General features: G+C 38.5%; 1 protein-coding gene across 1 annotated transcript in view; it reads right to left on the bottom strand.

Annotated features, from left to right (window-relative positions):
- Positions 1-20,223, bottom strand: part of AK9 (adenylate kinase 9) — a 117,369-nt gene that overhangs the window by 31,270 nt on the left and 65,876 nt on the right. The window contains exons 22-28 of the mRNA XM_068550841.1: positions 19,530-19,535; positions 15,998-16,081; positions 15,323-15,523; positions 14,839-14,957; positions 7,880-8,092; positions 4,169-4,429; positions 2,810-2,934 (exon numbers count right to left, since the gene is read on the bottom strand). Of these exons, the coding sequence (XP_068406942.1) occupies positions 2,810-2,934; positions 4,169-4,429; positions 7,880-8,092; positions 14,839-14,957; positions 15,323-15,523; positions 15,998-16,081; positions 19,530-19,535 (1,009 nt within the window). The remainder of the gene's footprint in view (positions 1-2,809; positions 2,935-4,168; positions 4,430-7,879; positions 8,093-14,838; positions 14,958-15,322; positions 15,524-15,997; positions 16,082-19,529; positions 19,536-20,223) is intronic.

Raw genomic sequence — 20,223 nt, 5'->3', positions numbered from 1 at the left:
TACATATATTGGCCGTAAGATATGTGTTTTCTTTAGAGGTGCCTTCAGCAAAGTCTCTTCTGTTCTAGCTGTTACTTCTTTGTCAATGACATCTAAATCTTTTACCTCTACACCTCTCTTCTGAGTTTTGATTTAGAATTTTCAACAAGCTGCCTAGTTTCTCCATCTGAGTGCCCTTCAGGAATTATATATGCATCATACTGTCAAAAAATCATGCTCACTGTTACCCTTCCACACAGCTCTTCCTCTGACTCACTAGTATCCAGGTGCCAAACTTCAGAGACATCCTTCAACTCCCTCTTGCTTCTCACATACAAAACCTAAGTAATGTAACTAATGTAATTAGTTACATTAGATCTCTAGGACAGGTGCCTTTTTAAAACATGTTTTTTCCTGATTATAAAAGCAATAAATCTCACTATAGAAAAATCAGAAATAAAGTCATGAAAAAAGGGCAAAATTATCTGCAACCTCATATCCAAGAGGTTACTGACATTTTGTTTTGTTTCTTTCTAGTTGGTTCTTCATTTGTTCAACTTTCTATCATATTATAAATAACTTTGTGTCCTCTTTTTTAACTCAACATTGTATAATAAAATTTCTTATGCTATTACAAAGTCTTCATTGTAATAAGTTTTAATGTAGTGCTAATGTTCAGCTATTTTATTTAGGCTATTACAATTTCACTTTTTACTGTTCTTCAATCCATATGCTTTTTCTTTTTCTTTTTTTTTTAAATGTATGATGTGAAGTCAGGAGCTAAGTTAATGAAGAACAACCCATGACTATGTTGCTGCCAGCAACATCCCTAAGTTTACTACGACTATTGATCTAATTTAGGGAACAAGAAATTAAAATTAAAGTGACTAATAATCCCACTTACTTGGTTAGGCCAGGGACTAAATGAAAGAGAGTGACCAGAGGAGGACTGGGACCTGCCAGTTATTTGAATTCTCTATGATATAGTTTCCTTATCTCCAGAATGAGAAAATAAAAGTTCTGTCCCAGAGGGCAGTTGTAAGGATTAAGGAAATTGATATGAATAAAATATAGGAGAACATTATCTGGCACACAGTAAGCTCCATAGAAGTGTTTGCTATTATCAGTACTGTAAGTGTCATTTCACTTTCTTCTGGTGGATACTGAGGTAAGAGATTCTGGTTAGGAAATCGAGGTGAAGCCTTAAACTCTGGTGGCCTGGAATTCTTAGTTTGTCCTGTCTGGCGTCAGGCTTGTTCCTGGCTGTTGGTAAAGTGATGAGACTATGGACAGCTATTTAGTGGTGTGAACAACCACTGCAACAAAAACAAAGAGCTTTGCTCATCATCCAGTTATACAGGGGTTAAGTCACAACCCACTGCAGTCACCTACTGACAGCATACCCTGAAAAGAATTCAGGATGAAAAAACAGGATGAGGCACTCTGTCCTTTGGATAAACAGGCCCCTAGATAGTTAAATGCATATCTCAGGAAGAATTTCAATGACCCCAGATTCTTGCATTTTCCCATACATAGAAAAGCACTAAAATCATTAACTTGGGATATCTGTTCTTCGTGATTAGCAGCAATCTTTTACCAAGATGTATGCTTAACTACATGTATTTCCTAGCCAAGAAATTCATACATGTGTACTGGCTCCTCCCCTACCTCTTTGGAACAGGTCTTCAGAGCTACCTCCCAGGCTATAGTCCTCAGTAAGACCCTGAATAAAATTTAAACTCACAACCCTCAGGTTGTGTGTTTTTCTTTAAGTTGACAGTGGAATTAACTAATTGTTAAAAGACTACAAGGCAAAGAGTCTGGTAAGTCATGAGTGTACACAGGTTTAGAATATGGATCCTTAATCACAACTACACATTATAATCCCCTGGGGACCTCCAATGCCCAGGTCCCAACCTCACACCTCTAAAGATTTTGATTCAATTATTTTGGGGTGGGGTCCCTGGCATCAGTATTTTTAAAATAATCCTCTAGATGGTTTTTTTTAAATTAATTAATTTATTTACTTTTGGCTGCATTGGGTCTTCGTTGCTGCATGCCAGCTTTCTCTAGTTGCGGTGAGCGGGGGCTACTCTTTGTTGTGGTGCATGGGCTTCTCATTGCTGTGGCTTCTCTTGTTGTGGAGCACAGGCTCTAGGCACGCAGGCTTCAGTAGCTGTGGTGTGTGGCCTCTAGAGCGCAGGCTCAATAGTTGTGGTGCATGGGCTTAGTTGCTCCGTGGCTGTGGGATCTTCCCGGACCAGGGCTCCAACCCGTGTCCCCTGCATTGGCAGGTGGATTCTTAACTACTGCACCACCAGGGAAGTCCCTAAATAATCCCCTAGATGTTTTTAATGTGTGGAATCACTAGTTTACATGAGAGTAAAGGAGAAAATTCTTAAATTTATGTTGGATTAGATTTTTAACTTTTAAGAATAAATCAAATAAAAGTCAATAAATGGGGGCTTCCCTGGTGGCGCAGTGGTTGAGAATCTGCCTGCCAATGCAGGGGACACGGGTTCGAGCCCTGGTCTGGGAAGATCCCACATGCCGCGGAGCAACTAGGCCCGTGAGCCACAATTTCTGAGCATGCGCGTCTGGAGCCTGTGCTCCGCAACAAGAGAGGCCACGATAGGGAGAGGCCCGCGCACCGCGATGAAGAGTGGCCCCCGCTTGCCGCAACTAGAGAAAGCCCTAGCACAGAAGCGATGACCCAACACAGCCAAAAATAAATAAATAAATAAATAAAATTAAAAAAAAAAAAAGGGTCATGCTTTAAAAAAAAAAAAAAAGTCAATAAATGTATAAAAGCCCATATAAATTAAGATACCGTATCGGTTCCTTAAACCACCACTCAGAGAGAATTGCTTCAAGGATTTCGGGAGGCAATGGCTCATTTTCTGTTAGATTTAATCTGATTGCTTCTTCTTCTTCTGTAAGCTGTACTTCCTGAGGCTACAAACAAAAATCAGAAAACAAAACAAAAATTTAAAACTGTATATTAATAAACAATACTATGTTACATAGTTGATTAGGATAAGACCTGTTTTTCTCAGGTCAGTGTTTTCAAAAATATTTATGTATTTATTTATTTTGGCTGCGCTGGGTCTTAGTTGCAGTACACGGGATCTTCGTTGCAGCATGCGGACTCTTAGTTGCAGCATGCACGCAGGATCTAGTTCCCTGACCAGGGATCAAACCTGGGCCCCCTGCACTGGGAGCACGGTGTCTTACCCACTGGACCACCAGGGAAGTCCCTCAGGTCATTTTTTATACTGTTGCTCATAAGCATTTAAAAATCTGAGCTCTTTTCTTTAAACCAATATTTAATATGGTTTTAAATATTAAATGATATTTACTATTGCTAAGAGGAGTTACTAGCAATTAGCATGACTGATTTTCATACATGGTCTCAGGACATCTGTCTCATCATTTTTACTAAAACCTTGTTCAATCTATATCACACACCTATAAAGCTTAACTGATTTTTGTAGTTTATCTTACAATTATTCAACCTAGATCCTGATTAAAGGATGGGCCAGGCAGGCAGTCATCTGGACTATAATCTGTACCTGCGTCCATTTATAGGAGATCATTTGAGAAGAAAAGGGTCCAGCTATATCAGAAATGGTTAAAAAGTGAGTGAGAATTAAGAACTTTCTCTTTATACCTCCAGATAGAAAACACCTAAGAGATATATACAAACTTTCTTATGAGGCATCATTAGAAATTAATATTTTGAGGTCTCCACTGGCGCTGGGACAGATTTTTTATGATGTTAAATAGAAAATGGAGAACACGATAATGGAAAACCTTACAGTCTAGGTCAGACATATCAAATAGCATAGTCCCAAATAAATGCTATATAACACTCGTGTCAGGAAAAGCTTTTCCGTTTTTTATTGGAGTCACGTAAAACTCAGTATTTTATATTCTAGATGAGCAGTAAGATCTGTATTTAACAAATGGGGAGGATGACTCTTAAATGATTTTTATGGGCTATTTTTTTCTTCTTAGAAATCTTATAGAGTTTGTTTCTTTTTTTTTTAACATCTTTATTGGAGTATAATTGCTTTACAATGGTGTGTTAGTTTCTGCTGTATAACAAAGTGAATCAGCTTATAGTCTTCTCCCCCAAAGTAACACCAGTAAGCACAGTTATCTGCAAGGAGAGTATTAATATTCCTACCAGCTTCTTTGTATTTTCTTCCTCAATTGTAACATTGGCCTGAATTGCAAGCTCTTCAAGTTCTTGTTTTGCAAATTGTTCATCCTCAGAATCGTCCTCAAATTCAGGTCCAACTTTCTTCTCAGTTTTAAGCATTAGTTTTTCTTGAAGAAATTCTTCAAACTGAATATGAAAAATGCCCAATTTTTCTGCCAACTGTCTTCCACATACAGTTTTGCCAGAGCCATGGGGGCCCAGAAGGCATATTCTTAATGGAGGAGCCTGCCACAGGGGGTGGGTCAGGGGGTTGTAGGATAGAAGGATAGTGAAGAAAAGGAAGCTTTGAGAATTTAGAAAACATAAGGCTTATTATTAACTGCCCTCCCTAAGATTGAATTATCACTTCACAAACTCAAGGATGTTTCAGCATTAGGATACCAATTAACATGATTCATTGCATCAACCATGGTCCTCAGGAATCAACAACAACCACAGAGCACCTTTTTTTTTTTTTTTTGAAGTCACAGAGCGTCTTGATATCAAGTGCCAAAAGGCATTTAATAAAATTAAATTAATTTTGTTTCTTTAAAAAAGCTTTAATTAAGGAAGAATGGAAAGGCACTTTCTTAGCACGATAAAAACAACAACAACAAAACCTCTCTACCAGACAAAAAGCCCATTGATACTGGAACACTAGGGGTCCCTTCATTAACTCCTGTAATCTCTGTATTGGAGATAGGGAAGCCCCAAAACCAGAGAACCCACAGAGATCCAGATGTACGGATTGTCCATTGATGCTCAAATTGTCAAGAACAACGGTGAGAGTTGGGATGGAGGAGCAGGTAAATCTTTTGTGAATGTGGGGAAATGACTATGATACTGGTAGGTGACAGCAAGGAGGAGTGGGAGATGGTGATATATCTGGATGGAATAAGCCTCAAAGGGGCTGGCAGTAACGGACTTCGAGCAGCAGAGGGAAGCAAGGAGCACAGTCTCATCACCTTCTGTCCTCGTGAAGGAACGGTTCAGAGAAGAGTTTAAAGGTGCAAGTGTACCAGAGAAATACAGGAGAAAGAGGAGTCAGGTATCTTGAGGAACAGGGAAATTTAAAAAAAAGAAAGAGATTTTAGAAGATAGCAAGTCCACAAAAGAATATTTGAAAACAGAAATATCAGAGAAAAGAAAGAGATCTTAGAGATTAAAAATGTGACTGCTGAAGTAAAAAGTTCAGTAGTACTGTGAAATTCTAAGATTCCCCAGCATGAAAAACACATGATTTCAGATTAAACATGTACCATGTGTCCAGTGCAATGAATAAAAAAGATTCTGGACAATTTTAAGAACGCAAGATAATGAAAAGAAGCTCTTAAAAGCTTTCAAATATTTAAAAAATGAAGCTGACTTACAAAGAAATTAAAATCAGCCTAGTGACACTGGATGCTACCTCACAATAAAGCAATATCTTTAATATTCTAAAAAGGAATAATTTTCAACCTAAAATCTATGTCCATCCTAATTGTTAAACATATATGAGAACCAAATGATGACATTTTCAGATATGAAGAAAGTTAGTTGAAACCCTTGTTTCAGCAAAACAAGGGTTTGAAAAACCCACAAAAGCAAGAGGAAGACATGATGTAAATATCCGTTGATTTTGCCACCCAGCATTTATCCACTCTTCTTCTGTTAACCATATCTGGATTCCCCCCAGGAGACCACCCTTCATCACTCTCAGTTTATGTGCTTCCAGTGGAACTGATTCCATCATTAGTTAAAGAATTGGGCATGACATGAAAAGATGCTCAACATCACTAATCATCAAGGAAATGCAAATCAAAACCACAGTGAGATATCACCTCACACCTGTCAGAATGGCTATTGCCAAAAAGACAGGAAACGACAAGTGTTGGCAAGGATGTGCACTGTTGGTGGGAATGTAAATTGGTGTAGCCACTATGGAAAACAGCATGGATGTTCCTCAAAAAACTAAAAATAGAACTTTCTCGTGATTCAGCAATTCCACTTCTGGGTATTTATACGAAGGAAATGAAAACACTAATTAGAAAATATATATGTACCACTATGTTCTTTGCAGCATTTATTTGCAATAAACAAGATATGGAAGCAACCTAAGTGTCCATCGATAGATGAATGGTTAAAAAAGATGTGGCACACACATGCACACATAATGGAATATTACTCAGCCATTAAAAAAGAATGAAATCCTGCCAATTGTGACAATACTGATGGACCTAGATGGTATTATGCTAAGTGAAATAAGTCAGGCAGAGACAGACAAATGCTGTATGATTTCACTTAAATGTGGAATCTAAAAATCAAAACAAACAAACATAACAAAACAGTAACAGACTCATAGACATACAGAACAAACTGGTGGTTGCCAGAGGGGAAGGAGGGTAGGGAGATGGGCAAAATAGGTGAAGGGGATTAAAAGGTACAAACTTTCAGCTATAAAATAAATATGTCCAGGTTGGCTGTACAGCATAGGGAATATAGTAAACAATATTGTAATAACTTTATATGGTGACAAATGGTTACTAGACTTATCTTGGTGATCATTTCACAATATACATAAATGTCAAACCACTATGTTGTACACCTGAAACTGATATAATATTGTATGTCAATAAAAAAAGAACTGGTCATGTGATAAGATTTAAGTCAGTTGATGAATCACTTGAGAAAAATAATGAAAAAGAGAATGGTGAATAGTGAAAATAGAGTGGTATGAAATTATGTAGGTGCAGTCTCACACCATACTTTTGGATCACATCTTAAATCCCTCAGTGATGAAATTGCTGAAGTGACACCTCATTCATCCACAGGTTAAACCTCTGGCAAACAGAGCTGTGTGGAATTCAGAGCAAATAAGTAGCTAGGAAGTGAAGGGATGTAGATACATGACGATTTGCAGAAAAAGTGTGGACTCACCATTAAGATTTCAGGCTTTTGTCCACAGGGTTATGAGTAAAACAAGGCAATAGATCACAAGTAGTGAAACAGACTGAGAGGAAAGCAAAACACCAAAAGAAGACAAAAGGCCACATTCCTAAGTGACTCCCATCACCAGCAGGGCCAGGGCACAACCATCGGCATACTTCAGTCATCCCTATGGGATGATTTAGGTCCATGAAAATGGCCCAAATTATCCAGAAGAGTTTAAATTGTGTTTTATAAGTTCTGTTTAACCAGGCATTAACGTTACTGAAAGTTGTGACAGTAGATTGTGATTTATATATTTTGATCTTGTAATCCCAATCTAGGGAATTATACTAATAAAATAATTAAGAGAAACAAAGGATCATATGCCCAAAGATTTCCTAAGTACTATTTCATATTCACAATGGCAAAATCACACTATAAAAATTACTGTGAAAAAATGTCTAACAAGAAATTAGATGTTAAAATGGTATGTCAAAATGATTAGGCAATAAAATAAATCCAATAAATTTACAAGCAGTAAATTCAGCTGTGACTTTCTACTTCAGCTAAAAAGATATCATGTGTTGGTCTGACATAGGCATTACTGAAGAAATCAAAATAGATAATTAGATTATGTTATATTCCAAAAAGTTGTTCTTGGAACCTAGATATTTCCATACCATTATATTAGATTGGGGACTTCACTACTGCGTAAAATGGTGGAGGTTGGTAATAAGTCCCTAAAAAAGTACTCAGGAGTGATCGTCAGGATGGGAATATTGTTTTCACCTTTAATGGTTCATCGTGAGCCACATAATCCTCAGGTTGCTCCAAAAACTTTTCTTTAGCCTCAGGACTTGAAAAGTAATAGATCTTTTCTCGATATTTAGCTGCTTCTTCTGTGCTGCCTGGTTGTAGGATGAAGTTTTCTTTGAGAGCCACTGGACAAAAGTGCTTTGTATCTCCCAAATGCCTTCTCTTCTCTTTAATTCTATCTTCATTCTAGAAATATTATTCAAAGTTTGGAGAACACTATTAATGCATTATTCATGTAATACTAAAGAGGGAATTTTTAAAAATGCAACTTGAATAGTATTTAATCCATAACAATATCCATTTAAAACAATCCACAAAAGACCAGTTCTTATACTATTTAAATTAATCAAAAAATCAGGTTCTCATATCCCTCTGAGTTCACATCCCAAGCGTCTTTATTTTATAAAGAAAATGAAGCAGCACTGAGAATGAAGGCGTCCCCAGCCCTCTACAGACAAATGAGTAATAAAGACCCCCATAATGTGCTGGTGCAGGGTCACTGTGAGGTCAGTTTCTAAAATAAAATTATTTCCAAGAAGTAAAAGCTGAGTCAGGGTCGCAACTTCTTACCCATTGAAAATGAAATGGGAGATGCCTCAGGATTTGCTTTGTTTCCTACTCAGTGGCTATATATCAAATAATTTGGAACTATTTTATTTTGTTCAATTGGAAATGTGTAATATATTTTATTTGTGATAGATGAAGAAGCTGTGTGTAAAGTCCCTTAAGGACTCTTGCAATTTATTTAAAGCAAAGTACACTTAAAAAATAATTTTCTGTGTTGTACAATACATACTTGCTGTAAAAATATTCAAAACTTATCACAATGCATAGAGTGAACATTTCCTCTCACCTTCTTCCTTACAATACTACATTGACACTCAGTAGTTTTATGTGTATCCTTCCAGACCTCTTTTTCTAAGTTTATCCTACACATCTATATACAAAGATAGACACAAATTTAGGCACAAATACATTGTTTTTAAAAATACCAATGAAATAATACTTTACAGGATTATTCTATAACACACCTTTTGTTTTCCCCCCAAGCAAGATATAATAAACAACTTTCTGTAAAGGAGCAAAAAATAAGACTAATCTCTACTTTTCTTGTGTCATTCTTGTTCAATTTTTGTGTCAGGGTTATGCAAGCTTCAAAATGAGCTAGAAAGTATTGATGTTCTTCTATGATGTGGAAGATTTAAATAACATAGGACTTATCTAATCAACAAGAACTATCCTATAACTCCCTACAATTATTTTTGTTTGTTCAGCTTTTATCTTTCGTCCTAAGCAAATTTTAGTAATTTGTATTTTGAAAATGTTTTTCATTTTGACTTAAAAATTTATTAAAAATTTATTAAAATTTATTTTATTTTAATAAAATTTATTTTATTAAAATTTTAATAAAAATTTATTAAAGTTGTAATTTAAAACAACAGCCTTTTAAAATCTGATTATATACTCCTTTCTATCTCAAATGTTATCTACTGCTCCTTCTTTTTACCTCATTCTACTTGCCAGAAGTTTGTCTATTTTATTGCTCTTGTCAGTGAACCAACTTTTCATTGTTTTTGAAGTTAGGACTACTGTTTTTATTCGGTTTTGTTTTCCTGTTTCATTAGTTTTTGCTTTTAATCTCCTTCTTTCTACTTTCCTTTGGTTTATTTTGTTATGCTTTTTCCTAGGTTCTTGAGTTGGATGCTTAATTAATTTCTCCAGTCTTTGTTTTTCAATAAATGCACTTAAAGTAAGGTTGCCGGACTTAGCAAATGAAAATGAAGGCTCCCCAGTTATACTGAATTTCAGTTTAAAAAAATGTGAGGTAGGTGAGTGGTGGGTGACAAGGTTGGGGGGTCTTTTTGGAGCAAGGGATTCTGGGAAGATGGTGATCTAGAGACTCTCTCTTCCCTTCTCTGCCACCTCCTCAGTGGTAAATAGCTGCTGGGGCAGGTGGCTGGTAACCATGGACGTGAGGGGAGACAACTGTACAACACTCTTTACCACTATGAGGGGGATGAGTACCTGGAGACAAACAACAGAGGTACAAGAGCATTAAGGTGCCAAGTCTTCGGAGGAATTTTGCCTGTAGAAATCTGTGGATTTCCTGGGGGAATGTTAGCATCAACAACTACCACCCAGGAGTGTTTGTAGTCTCTGTGGCCTGCAAGAGACCAAGAAGGAGCTGTATGGGTGGAAGGAGTCCTCCCTGACCCTGCATCTGGGTAAGTATGAGGAATCCAGGTAGCTGAGCTTGTCTCAGGCCTCAGAAACAAAATAGGTGACCTATCTGCTGCTATGCTCCTGACCGATGGAGAGAAAAGTCACTTTGCCTTTCATAATTTTTGAGAATGTTGTCACCTAAAGCACTCCAGCAACAGTCCTGAACTCCACTGAGCCAAAAAGAAAAAAAGAAAGAAGAAAGAAACAAAGAAAACAACCATCCGTCTCAGGAAGCCTGGCACACACTCTAAGACTAGTCAGATCAAACAGACCACAAAACTCTGCAACACAGGCAGGGAAGAAACCCAATCTCAGAGTAGAAAAATGATGGAGACATTTACAGAGATTCATGTAAACACTAGAAAGAGTTCATGAGCACCAATAAAGTATGTAAATGAGCTGAGGAAGAGAGTGAGCACTTGTGGTGGAATCTGGCCCCCTAAGATCCCCAGAACCTGTGAATATGTTATCTTATGTGTGTGATTAAGTTAAGGATGTTGAGATGAGAGGATCATGCAGGTGGGTCCAATGTAATCACAGGGTCTTTATAAGAAGGATGCAAGAAGGTCAAAGGCAGAGGGAGATGAGAGGATGGACAGTAGAGGTTGAAGTGATGAGTTTTGAAGATAGGGAAGAGGCCATGAATCAAAGAATGCAGATGACCTCCAGAAACTGGGAAAGATAGGGAAAGGCTTCTCCTCTAGAGGAAGGAACATAGCCAACACTAATTTTAGCCCTCTGAGATTCATTTCAAAATACTGACTGTGAGAACTGTACAATAATTTGGTTATTTTAAGCCACCAACTTTGTAGCAATTTGTTATAGCAGGAATAGGAAACTAATACTCCACTCTAGAGACCCCAATGAATGTCTTAAATTAGAAGGCTGAGTGTAAGACAAATCTACACATATTTGAACAAACTCTACAAATGTAAGAACAAAAAAGTAAGAGATGGAGAATTTGAGGGAAAAGATAAGATATTTGGAGGATAGATCCAAGAGACCTAACTGGTATTAAGTATTGTGGAAGGAAAAAATGGAAGAGATGGAGGAGAGGCAAGAATTAATTTGCCACAAATAGAGAAAGAAATAACCTCAGATTTAAACACACGCCAAGTGCAGGCAGAACTGATGAGGAAAGACAAACACCTGGACGCACCTTGATACAATTTCTGACCTCTGAAGCAACATTAGAACTGTTGTTTCTTTTTCTATTTGTGTGGCAAAAGCGAAATATCTTTGTTGTTGATCTTTCCTATTGTAAAAACACTGCATCTCGAATGTTAAAAAATCAGACAATATAGATAAGTATTTACAAAATAAAAATTACTTGCGAGTCCATCACTCAGAGATAACCACCATTAACACATTCAACAGCTTGACTGAGGTATAACTGACATTAAAACACTTATATACTTAGTTTATAATTTGATAAGTTTTGACATATGTTTGATCCATGAAACCATCACCACAGTCAAGATAATAAACAGATTTGTCAACTGCATAGTTTGCTCCTGCCTCTTTGTAATCCGTCCCTCCTCCCCCTATTTGCCTCCTATCTGCCCCATCCCCAGACAACCACCGCTCTGTTTTCTATCACTATAATTAGTCTGCATTTTCTAGAATTTTATGTAGGTGGAATCACATAGTATGTATTCTTTTTTGGTCTGGCTTTTTCTCTTAGCATAATTGTTTTGAGATGTATCCAGGTTGGTGTCTGTATCAGTAGTTCTTTTATTTGTTTTTATTTTTGTGTGTGTACTATTCCAGGTCTAATTATTCCCCGTTCCTAAGACTAGACTCTTTTTAGTATACTACCCAATGCCCTGTGAATTATGAGGTTTTTCCAGTCTAGTTGGTGGGAATAGGCATTATTTCTGGCTCTGTGTGAGATCCAAGTACTGGTCCCATTAATCTTTGGTACTTCCCAAAGTAGTTTCCTTACATGCAAAGCTGATCAGTGCTCTGTTGAGTACCTGAAGGGGCTGCTCTGCAGGTGTCCAGAGCTCTCTCTGTGTACAGTTCTCTCATCTCTGGTCCCTTCCCTTCTAGCTGCTTTGGTCTCCAGGGGTTCTCTGCTCTATCTCCTCCAATCCTCCAATCAACGAGTCTGGCTCTGTCTGGGCCCCTACTCCCTGTACCACAGTCTGGACAAGGTACATGGCCTTACAGACAGGAAGATGGGGAAATCGTAGGGTGTACTTCATTTATTTCCCACCTCTCTGGGATCACTGTGCTTCACTGTCTCATGTCAATGTCTTGAAAACTGTTTCATGTATTTATCCTATTTTTCAGTTGTTTCAGGCAGGAGGGTAAATCCAATCCCTTTTACTCCGTCTTTCCTGGAATGACTGTTAACATTTTAGTACATATCTTCCCAGAATTTTTATCATGAGTTTTTTGCTTTTGTCCATATAGCAACTTTCTTTCCCTTTTCAAGTAACATGACCCTTCTCCCTCATCTCATGGAGAACCACTTCTTCCACATTCAAGGTTCTCAAATGGACCAGACAATCAGAGTAACTCCTCACCTTATAGCCACTGAGTGCATGTGACTGAGGTTGGCTCAATAATATACAAAGTCCTCTAGTTACTATGATTAATAGGGGCAACTGACTGAGCTGGGAGAAGTGAAATTCTTTCTTGTGATTTTTCCAGGTGGATTTAAAGATAGAGTGTTGTCTTTCTTCCTAGATCAAAATTTCTAAGGATGTTCTCCCAGAATTCCTGGCAGCCATGTCTGCCTTATTTGGAAAAAGCATCTTCGCAGATGTAATTAAGGATCTCAAGGTGACATATCATTGTTCATTATCCAGGTGGTCCCTAAATCCAATGACAAGTGTCCTTATAAGAGAAGACACGGAAGAGAGGCCATGTGCAGACTGAGGCAGAGGCTGAAGCCAACACAGAGGCAGCCACAAGCCAAGGATTATCTGGAGCCACCAGAAGCTGGAACAGGCAAGGAAGGGTTCTCCCGGGAGCCTTCAGAGGGAGCATGGTCCTACCTACCAACACCTTGATTTCAGAGTTCTGGTCTCAAGAACTGTGAGAGGATAAATTTCTGTTGTCTTAAGCCTTCGAGTTTGTGGTGCTTTGTTTTTTTTTTTTTTGGCCGTGCCACGCTGCATGTGGGATCTTAGTTCCCCAACCAGGAATAATCGAACCCATGCCCCCTGTAGGGGAAGCACGGGGTCTTAACCACTGGACCGCCAGGGAAGTCTCTGTGGTACTTTGTTATGGAAGCCTTTGGAAACTAATCCTGCAGGTAAAACTGATCTGTGTTATGGTAAATTAGGAAGAGTGGAAGTGAGGAAAAGACACTATATTATCAATGAAGACCATACTTAAAAATTTAAGTTTTGAATATTACAGACAGCTTGAGAACTGTCTGCAGATACAAGAAAGACACCGTGTTCTTGCAGACCAGAGCAGGGCACAGAAGAAGAACGGCAGAAGAAGGATGACTGAGACGAGAGAATCTGAATATTAGTGGGACAAAACCCACATCCTTTAGCCACCCTGACTGAACGTCTCAGCAGTTCCTTAGGATAAAGTACTGAAAGCTGTTAGCAGAATCATATTGTGTAACATTTGTTGTTTGACACATACATATTTGGGTTTAAGTTAAGCAACAGTAAGTTAATTACAACTGAATGTTTATCTACCCGTTTTATTGATAAAGACCAGAATTAAAAGAATCACTTCCTATTTTATTATTGACAGATGCCCGAAATGGGAGGCTATCAGTTGAGAACAGTGATCAAAATTGTGGTGCCAAGGGAGAAGATTGGGGCCTAAAATGAGCTGTTCCCATTTGAGCAAACCACTCATTGTTATCATGCCTGCAGCCCCTCAAAGACGCCATTGCTGTGCTTTGTATAAAACACCCACTTCTGTTAAATCTTTTTTGTAATTAATTTTTATTGGAGTATGGTTGCTTTATAATGTTGTGTTAGCCTCCACTGCACAACAAAATGAATCAGCCATACACACAAAGATATCCCCTCCCTTCTAGGTTACCACAGTGCATTAGGTAGAGTTCCCTGTGCTATATAGTATGTTCCCATCAGTTGTCTATTTTATACATAGTATCAATAATGTATGTGTGTCAATCCTAGCCTCCCAATTCCTCTCACCCCACCCCTTTCCCCCTTGGTATCCATACATTTGTTCTCTAAGTCTGTGTCTCCATTTCTGCTTTGCAAATAAGATCATCTGTACCACTTTTCTAGATTCCACATATATGCGTTATTATACGATATTTGCTTTTCTCTTTCTGACTTAACTTCACTCTGTATGACAGTCTTTAGGTCCATCCACGTCTCTACAAATGACCCAATTTCATTCCTTTTTATGGCTGAGTAATATTCCATTGTATATATGTACCACATCTTCTTTACCCATTCCCCTGTCAATGGACATCCACTTTTGTTAAGTTTATAAAATATTTCTGTCTCTAATACCTATAGACATTTCCAGGGAAAAAAATTTAAAGAATTCTTTTTTCATGGGCGTAATATACTGTCTAAGTAGCCCTGGCATTTCAGAGGTCAAATGAAGCTGGGTGGAGGTAAAATGTGTTGAAAATGTTTATAAAATTGAAGATCGCTGCTTGTTTTCTTGGAGTCTAAAAGTGCTCGTTACCACTCTGGATATGTGCGCTTTCAGTGATGTGACCACGGTGAGGGAGCAGGAACAAAGACTCCTACCTCTTCCTCTTCCTCCTCCTCTTCTAGCTCCTCATCGCCTTCGGCCTCCGCCTGATAGTCTTCTGTTTCTTCATCATAATCGTCCATAGTTAACTCCCAGCCAGCATAGTGGAAAGGTTCTGTAGAAAAAAGAAGAAATAGTTGGGAAGGTATTTTTAGGATAAAAGCATATTAGCATATTACAGTAGTCAAAGATTAGGAAAATTAATTATAGGGACTGGTCTCTTAGCTTAAATGTGTATGCAAACAGGCCTTCACAAATTCTTTAAGTGACAACTGGCCAGTTTGGCCAGTGCTGTTTGTGCCTCATGGCTGTTCTGATTGGTGGGTGCCTGCACTATGACAGTTGTTAAATATTTTAAATATCATCCCTGGATATACTGACTGTTTTGCTTCACAAACCATAGGCTTTAAACTTTCACCGGACTTTTAATAATATTACCTGCTCATGACAATAAATGTTATGATTACAGACGGCCCTTACTTTCCATGGTCTCAACGACTTTTTGAAGTAGTTCCTCTGGAGTTTTGTCAGCAATCTCCAAGTTTAAAACTTGAGTAAAAGAGTCACTGATTGCTGTTTCCATCTGCCTCCAGGAGGAGTAGAAAGATCTGACACTCTCTTTAATTGGCTCCATTTCAGGAACATCAGGATAAGCGTCTTCTGGAAACTCAGGTAGTACAACTTTTGAGTAAAAGTTAAAGGAAAGAAAAAAGAGCCTTCAGGCATTGTATCTTTAGTCATGTTGCCAAATAACTTATACTTTATAATACTTTAAAAACATTTGAAAGAAATAAACTTAGTGTTCTAAGCAATAATATACATTTATAAATTCATATTTCAATTACACTTTGTTCCTTGTATTGGCTGTAGATGAATTATTACTTATAAATAAAATCCAAATTATTTGGATAATTAATATCAATTTCATATGGCAACTTTAACTGTTAATAAAATGTATAACAAAATTTGATGAAAAACTGTTATAAGTTGTCTAGATACACTTTTAATATAATAAGTTAGATAAATAAATATAAGACACATCAACTGGCATACGACTGACACAGAAACAAGTAGGAAGTTGGTACTATGCCTAAAATTTTAAGAGAATATGAAAAGCACTTTTATGCACTAACTACTTTTATTTGATAATCTAACCTGTTTCAGATAATTCTTTAGTTTCTAGTCCCTCTTTGGATCCTTTTGGAATTTCTGTTCCAACTGTAGTTAAAAAAAAACAATCTAATAGTGTTTGAATTTTAAAACATTATTCCTTTATGAAGTTTTTGGTACAAAGAAAATGTCAAAACATAGTTTAAATTGTGTATACTATCTCTAATTGATAATACAGTTCTTGTTAGGTAAAGTATTAAAACTGAGTCCCCCTAAAACCGAGTTCCCCTGCCGAGTTTATGGTTAACCTCCCTATTCAAAACTTTATTCCTTTTCTTGTCCCCTCTGACCTCAATCCTGTGCTAACTGAACTCTCATCAACCAGAGTCAGATAACATCATTAATGTACAAACTCAGGTTGTTTCTCCAGGGCAAGACCCCTGATCATGCATCCCCAGAGCAGAGACTCATAAACAGTAGGCATCCTGACCCCTGAAACTACGATTAAGAAATGTCACAAGATGATGATTAACTACAGCTTCTTTGTTCTTCCCCTTTAAAAGCCCCCAACTCAAAGACCAAGTTGGAGTAGATCTCAGATTCATCTCCCACTCCCTTGCTTGGCGCCCTGCAATAAGCCCTTACTTTGCTGCAAACACCCGCTGTCAGAGTTTGGCTTCCTGTGCCACGGGCACACGAGCACACTGCTTGGTTTCAGCAAGGCATAAAAATACATAATAGTATAAGGCAGAAAATGAAGAACATTCTTAAATACGAATAACAATTGGTACATACAATTTTGACTGATGACTGTTGTTAAATATCATTCAAACTTCTGTTCACATGGCATCAAACTAGCAGTGCCTGATAGTTCTTTTAATTTCTTGAGATACCCGTGAAGATATACCAAAGGATCATAAAGTGGCAATAAAGGGCGATGATATGCCAAAGTCTCAGCTGTGGGTGTTGGTGTGGTGAAACTGAGGAGAGTCTCAACTAATACCACTGTTAAAGGTATAGATCAACAACCGCTTTCCTGGATGATATAAGACATGATCCACATACAGATCTAGCATAGATAGTTTCAGGGAAGGAAGGACTAATAATCTTTCTTCTCAGCCCATAGTCTCTCCTAGTTCTGAGACACAAGTTTTGTGTAGACCACACACACACACACACAAATTTTTAAAATATATATGTAGCCATTCTGTAATACTGTGGAAGCTGTCTTCTAAGTTAGCTAAAGTAATAGTTGGGTCCTCTTTCTACAGAATCTGTAACGTTTAATACTCAGGAGAACAGGGAGTAGAAGGGGACAAGCCTAGGGCTGGCCTGGTGGCAGCATATTTAATTGTAAGGTGTTCAATTACCTAAAGAAAAGCATAACCCCGACAAAGAGAAGAAGAGCACCAAGAATATACAGAAAATTCTAAACTGTCTTAGCTTCTCTGGCTTAATCAGAGAATGCAATAGTTGGGGATGAAGAAGATCCAGCTTCAGTCTAGAAAAGCCATAGACGATGATACTAAATATCATAAGTTGAATCAGGGTGATGCACATTGACCTGACCTTCAGGTCTATATCTGAGAGTGCCTGGCAAGAAGTTTAAGTGAAGGGAGTATATGCGTGTTGTGTGTTTGTTGGGGGGAGGGGGGGTGGTTCTTATGAATACTCTATCTACCCTTCCTGTTGGTTACCCTACTCTACCTGCTCCATTCAGGGAGAAGTCAACAACAACAACAAAACAAAACAGCAACAACAAGGCCTATGAAAATAAGCTATAATGAAGGAAAGAGAGTATTGATTCACAGATTCAGATGAAGAGCTTGCTTCTGAAAAAGATTTCTCATATAAAGCAAAATAAAGTAAATTTTAGAAGATATGTACTTCGTACACTCAAAAAGCACAGGAGGACAACAGAGTCTGTGAAATAGGAACCATGAGGCAAAAGGAGAGACCAACCTAAGATAAAGGCAGAAATACAAGAAAGCTAGTTGAAATAAGAACACAATGCAAGAAAATCTAAAATGCAATAGCAGAATTGAAATATGCATCAGGAGAGAGGCAATAAGGAGCAGAAAATAAGTCAGTGACGTGGAGGATAGCAACTCTCCAAAAAATATAGAGAAAAAGGACAATGAGATGAAAACTATCAAGAAGAATATTAATGTGGTTGAAAAGCAATAACTATCTAACTAAAAAAATAATAAAACGTGATCCTGAAAAAGGAATCTGAAACAATAACTGAAGAAAAACATTTTGAGCCAAAGACTGTGGTATGGAGACAGGAGGACATAAGATGCTTGATGACATCTTTACACTATCAAAGCAACTCTGGGGACTTCTCTGGTGGCACAGTCATTAAGAATCCACCTGCCAATGCAGGGGACAAGGGTGCGAGCCCTGGTCCAGGAAGATCCCACATGCCATGGAGCAACTAAGCCCGTGCGCCACAACTACTGAGCCCGTGCTCTAGAGCCCGCAAGCTACAGCTACTGAGCTCCCGTGCCACAACTACTGAAGCCCACGTGCCTAGAGCCTGTGCTCCGCAACAAGAGAAGCCACAGCAGTGAGAAGCCCGAGCACTGCAAACAAGAGTAGCCCCCGCTCACTGCAACTAGAGAAAGCCCGCATGCAGCAACGAAGACCCAACGCAGCCAAAAAACAAAATCAAAAAAACAAAAAATACCTTGGACTCAGGGATGAGACATGTCCCTTATTTAATACAGTGTTTTGGCATTTCTGTTACTTGTAGGCAAATGCAGTCACAATGGATACAGATGGAATAGTCTTCCTCTTAAGCAAGGTCAGCAGCTATGCTTCTTAATTTAAAAAGTCAACCCTACCACTTAGTTACTTGATAGTCGAAGCACATGATCAACCCTTAATCAACAACACTGAACATCTGTGCTCCAGAATTTAAACTTTGAATTGTTTGCTACTTAAATCTGGTCAGGTTTCTGGATAATGGGGTGGCAGGAAGCGACTTGCAAAATGTTCAGTGGTTGCTCACTCCAGGCTGCCCAGCCTAGTCCTGACAACTCAACATGGTGAGGTCAGGCTTTATTTGAGAGAGATGCATTTGACTGGAGAAAAACTTGATCAGACCATGGCATTAGTTTTTAGATGGTCGTTAAGGAACCACTGGTCTCAGGGACACACTATTCGTGCAGTTGGCATTATGAGCGCTGCTCTTTATATACCCTAGGTGTCTGCTGTCCCCTGTTCCTTTTCCTTGAATTACACTCCTTGTGATGGGTTCAATTGTGCCCCCCCCCCCCGCAAAGATATGCTCACATCCTGACCCCTGGTACCTGTGAATGTGACATGAATTGGATACAGGGTCTTTGCAGAAGTAATTAGTTAAGGATCTTGAGATGAAATCATCCCAGATTTAGGGTGGGTCCTAAATCCAATGCCTGGTGTCCTTGTAAGAGGAGAAGACACACAGAAACAGACACACACACACACACACACACACACACACACACAGAAAATAAAGGCCATGTGAAGATGAAGGCAGAGATTGGAGTGATACAGCTACAAACCAAGGAACACCAAGGACTGCTGGAGTAACCAGAAGCTAGGAAGAAGCAAGGAAGGATTCTTTCCTGGAGATTTCAGCGGGAGCATGGCCCTACCAACACCTTGATTTTAGACTTCTAGCCTCCAGAACTGTGAGAGAGTAAATTTCTGTTGTTTTAAGCCACCAAGTTTATGGTAGCTTGTTAAAGCTATCCTAGGAAACTGATATATTTCCCAATAGTCTACTTGAAAACAAGCATTGGAGAGCAATGTGGAATTTAGTGAAGATTTAGCAAGGGAGAGATGGAGAGACTTTATTCCACACACCCTGTGACAGACACTGGTGGTAATTCACCCAGCCTCTGTGTTCCTCTTCTTCCTTCCTGGCAGACCTGTGTTTTTGTTCCAGTGTTTACCCTTCCCCACATGGCTGAGGGAGTGGGACCCTCTCTCCAGCTCCAGGAATTTATCCTGATTGGTTTAAGCCCCAAATGCTGGTTCCTTTCCTTCTGATATTTGGGGAGGGAATGTAACTATTGATTTTGAGAGCGTTAAGATTCAGTTTCACTTAATTTGAATTAGGAATCCTGAGCTCTGGTCTTTTCAGAACTTACATAAGGCAGATGAGGAAAAAATCTCTAAGTGCTAGTCTGGTAATGATGATTTTAAAGCATCAACTATGAGGCAGACTCTCTGCTGGGTGCTTTAAAGAAATGTTCTTATCCCTATAAAAACTCTGCTAGGTA

The sequence above is a fragment of the Eschrichtius robustus genome, chromosome 9 (assembly GCF_028021215.1).
Source record: "Eschrichtius robustus isolate mEscRob2 chromosome 9, mEscRob2.pri, whole genome shotgun sequence".
Lineage (NCBI taxonomy): Eukaryota > Metazoa > Chordata > Mammalia > Artiodactyla > Eschrichtiidae > Eschrichtius > Eschrichtius robustus.
The sequence above is the reverse complement of the archived record's forward strand: the minus strand, read 5'-3'. Positions and strand labels throughout refer to the sequence as shown.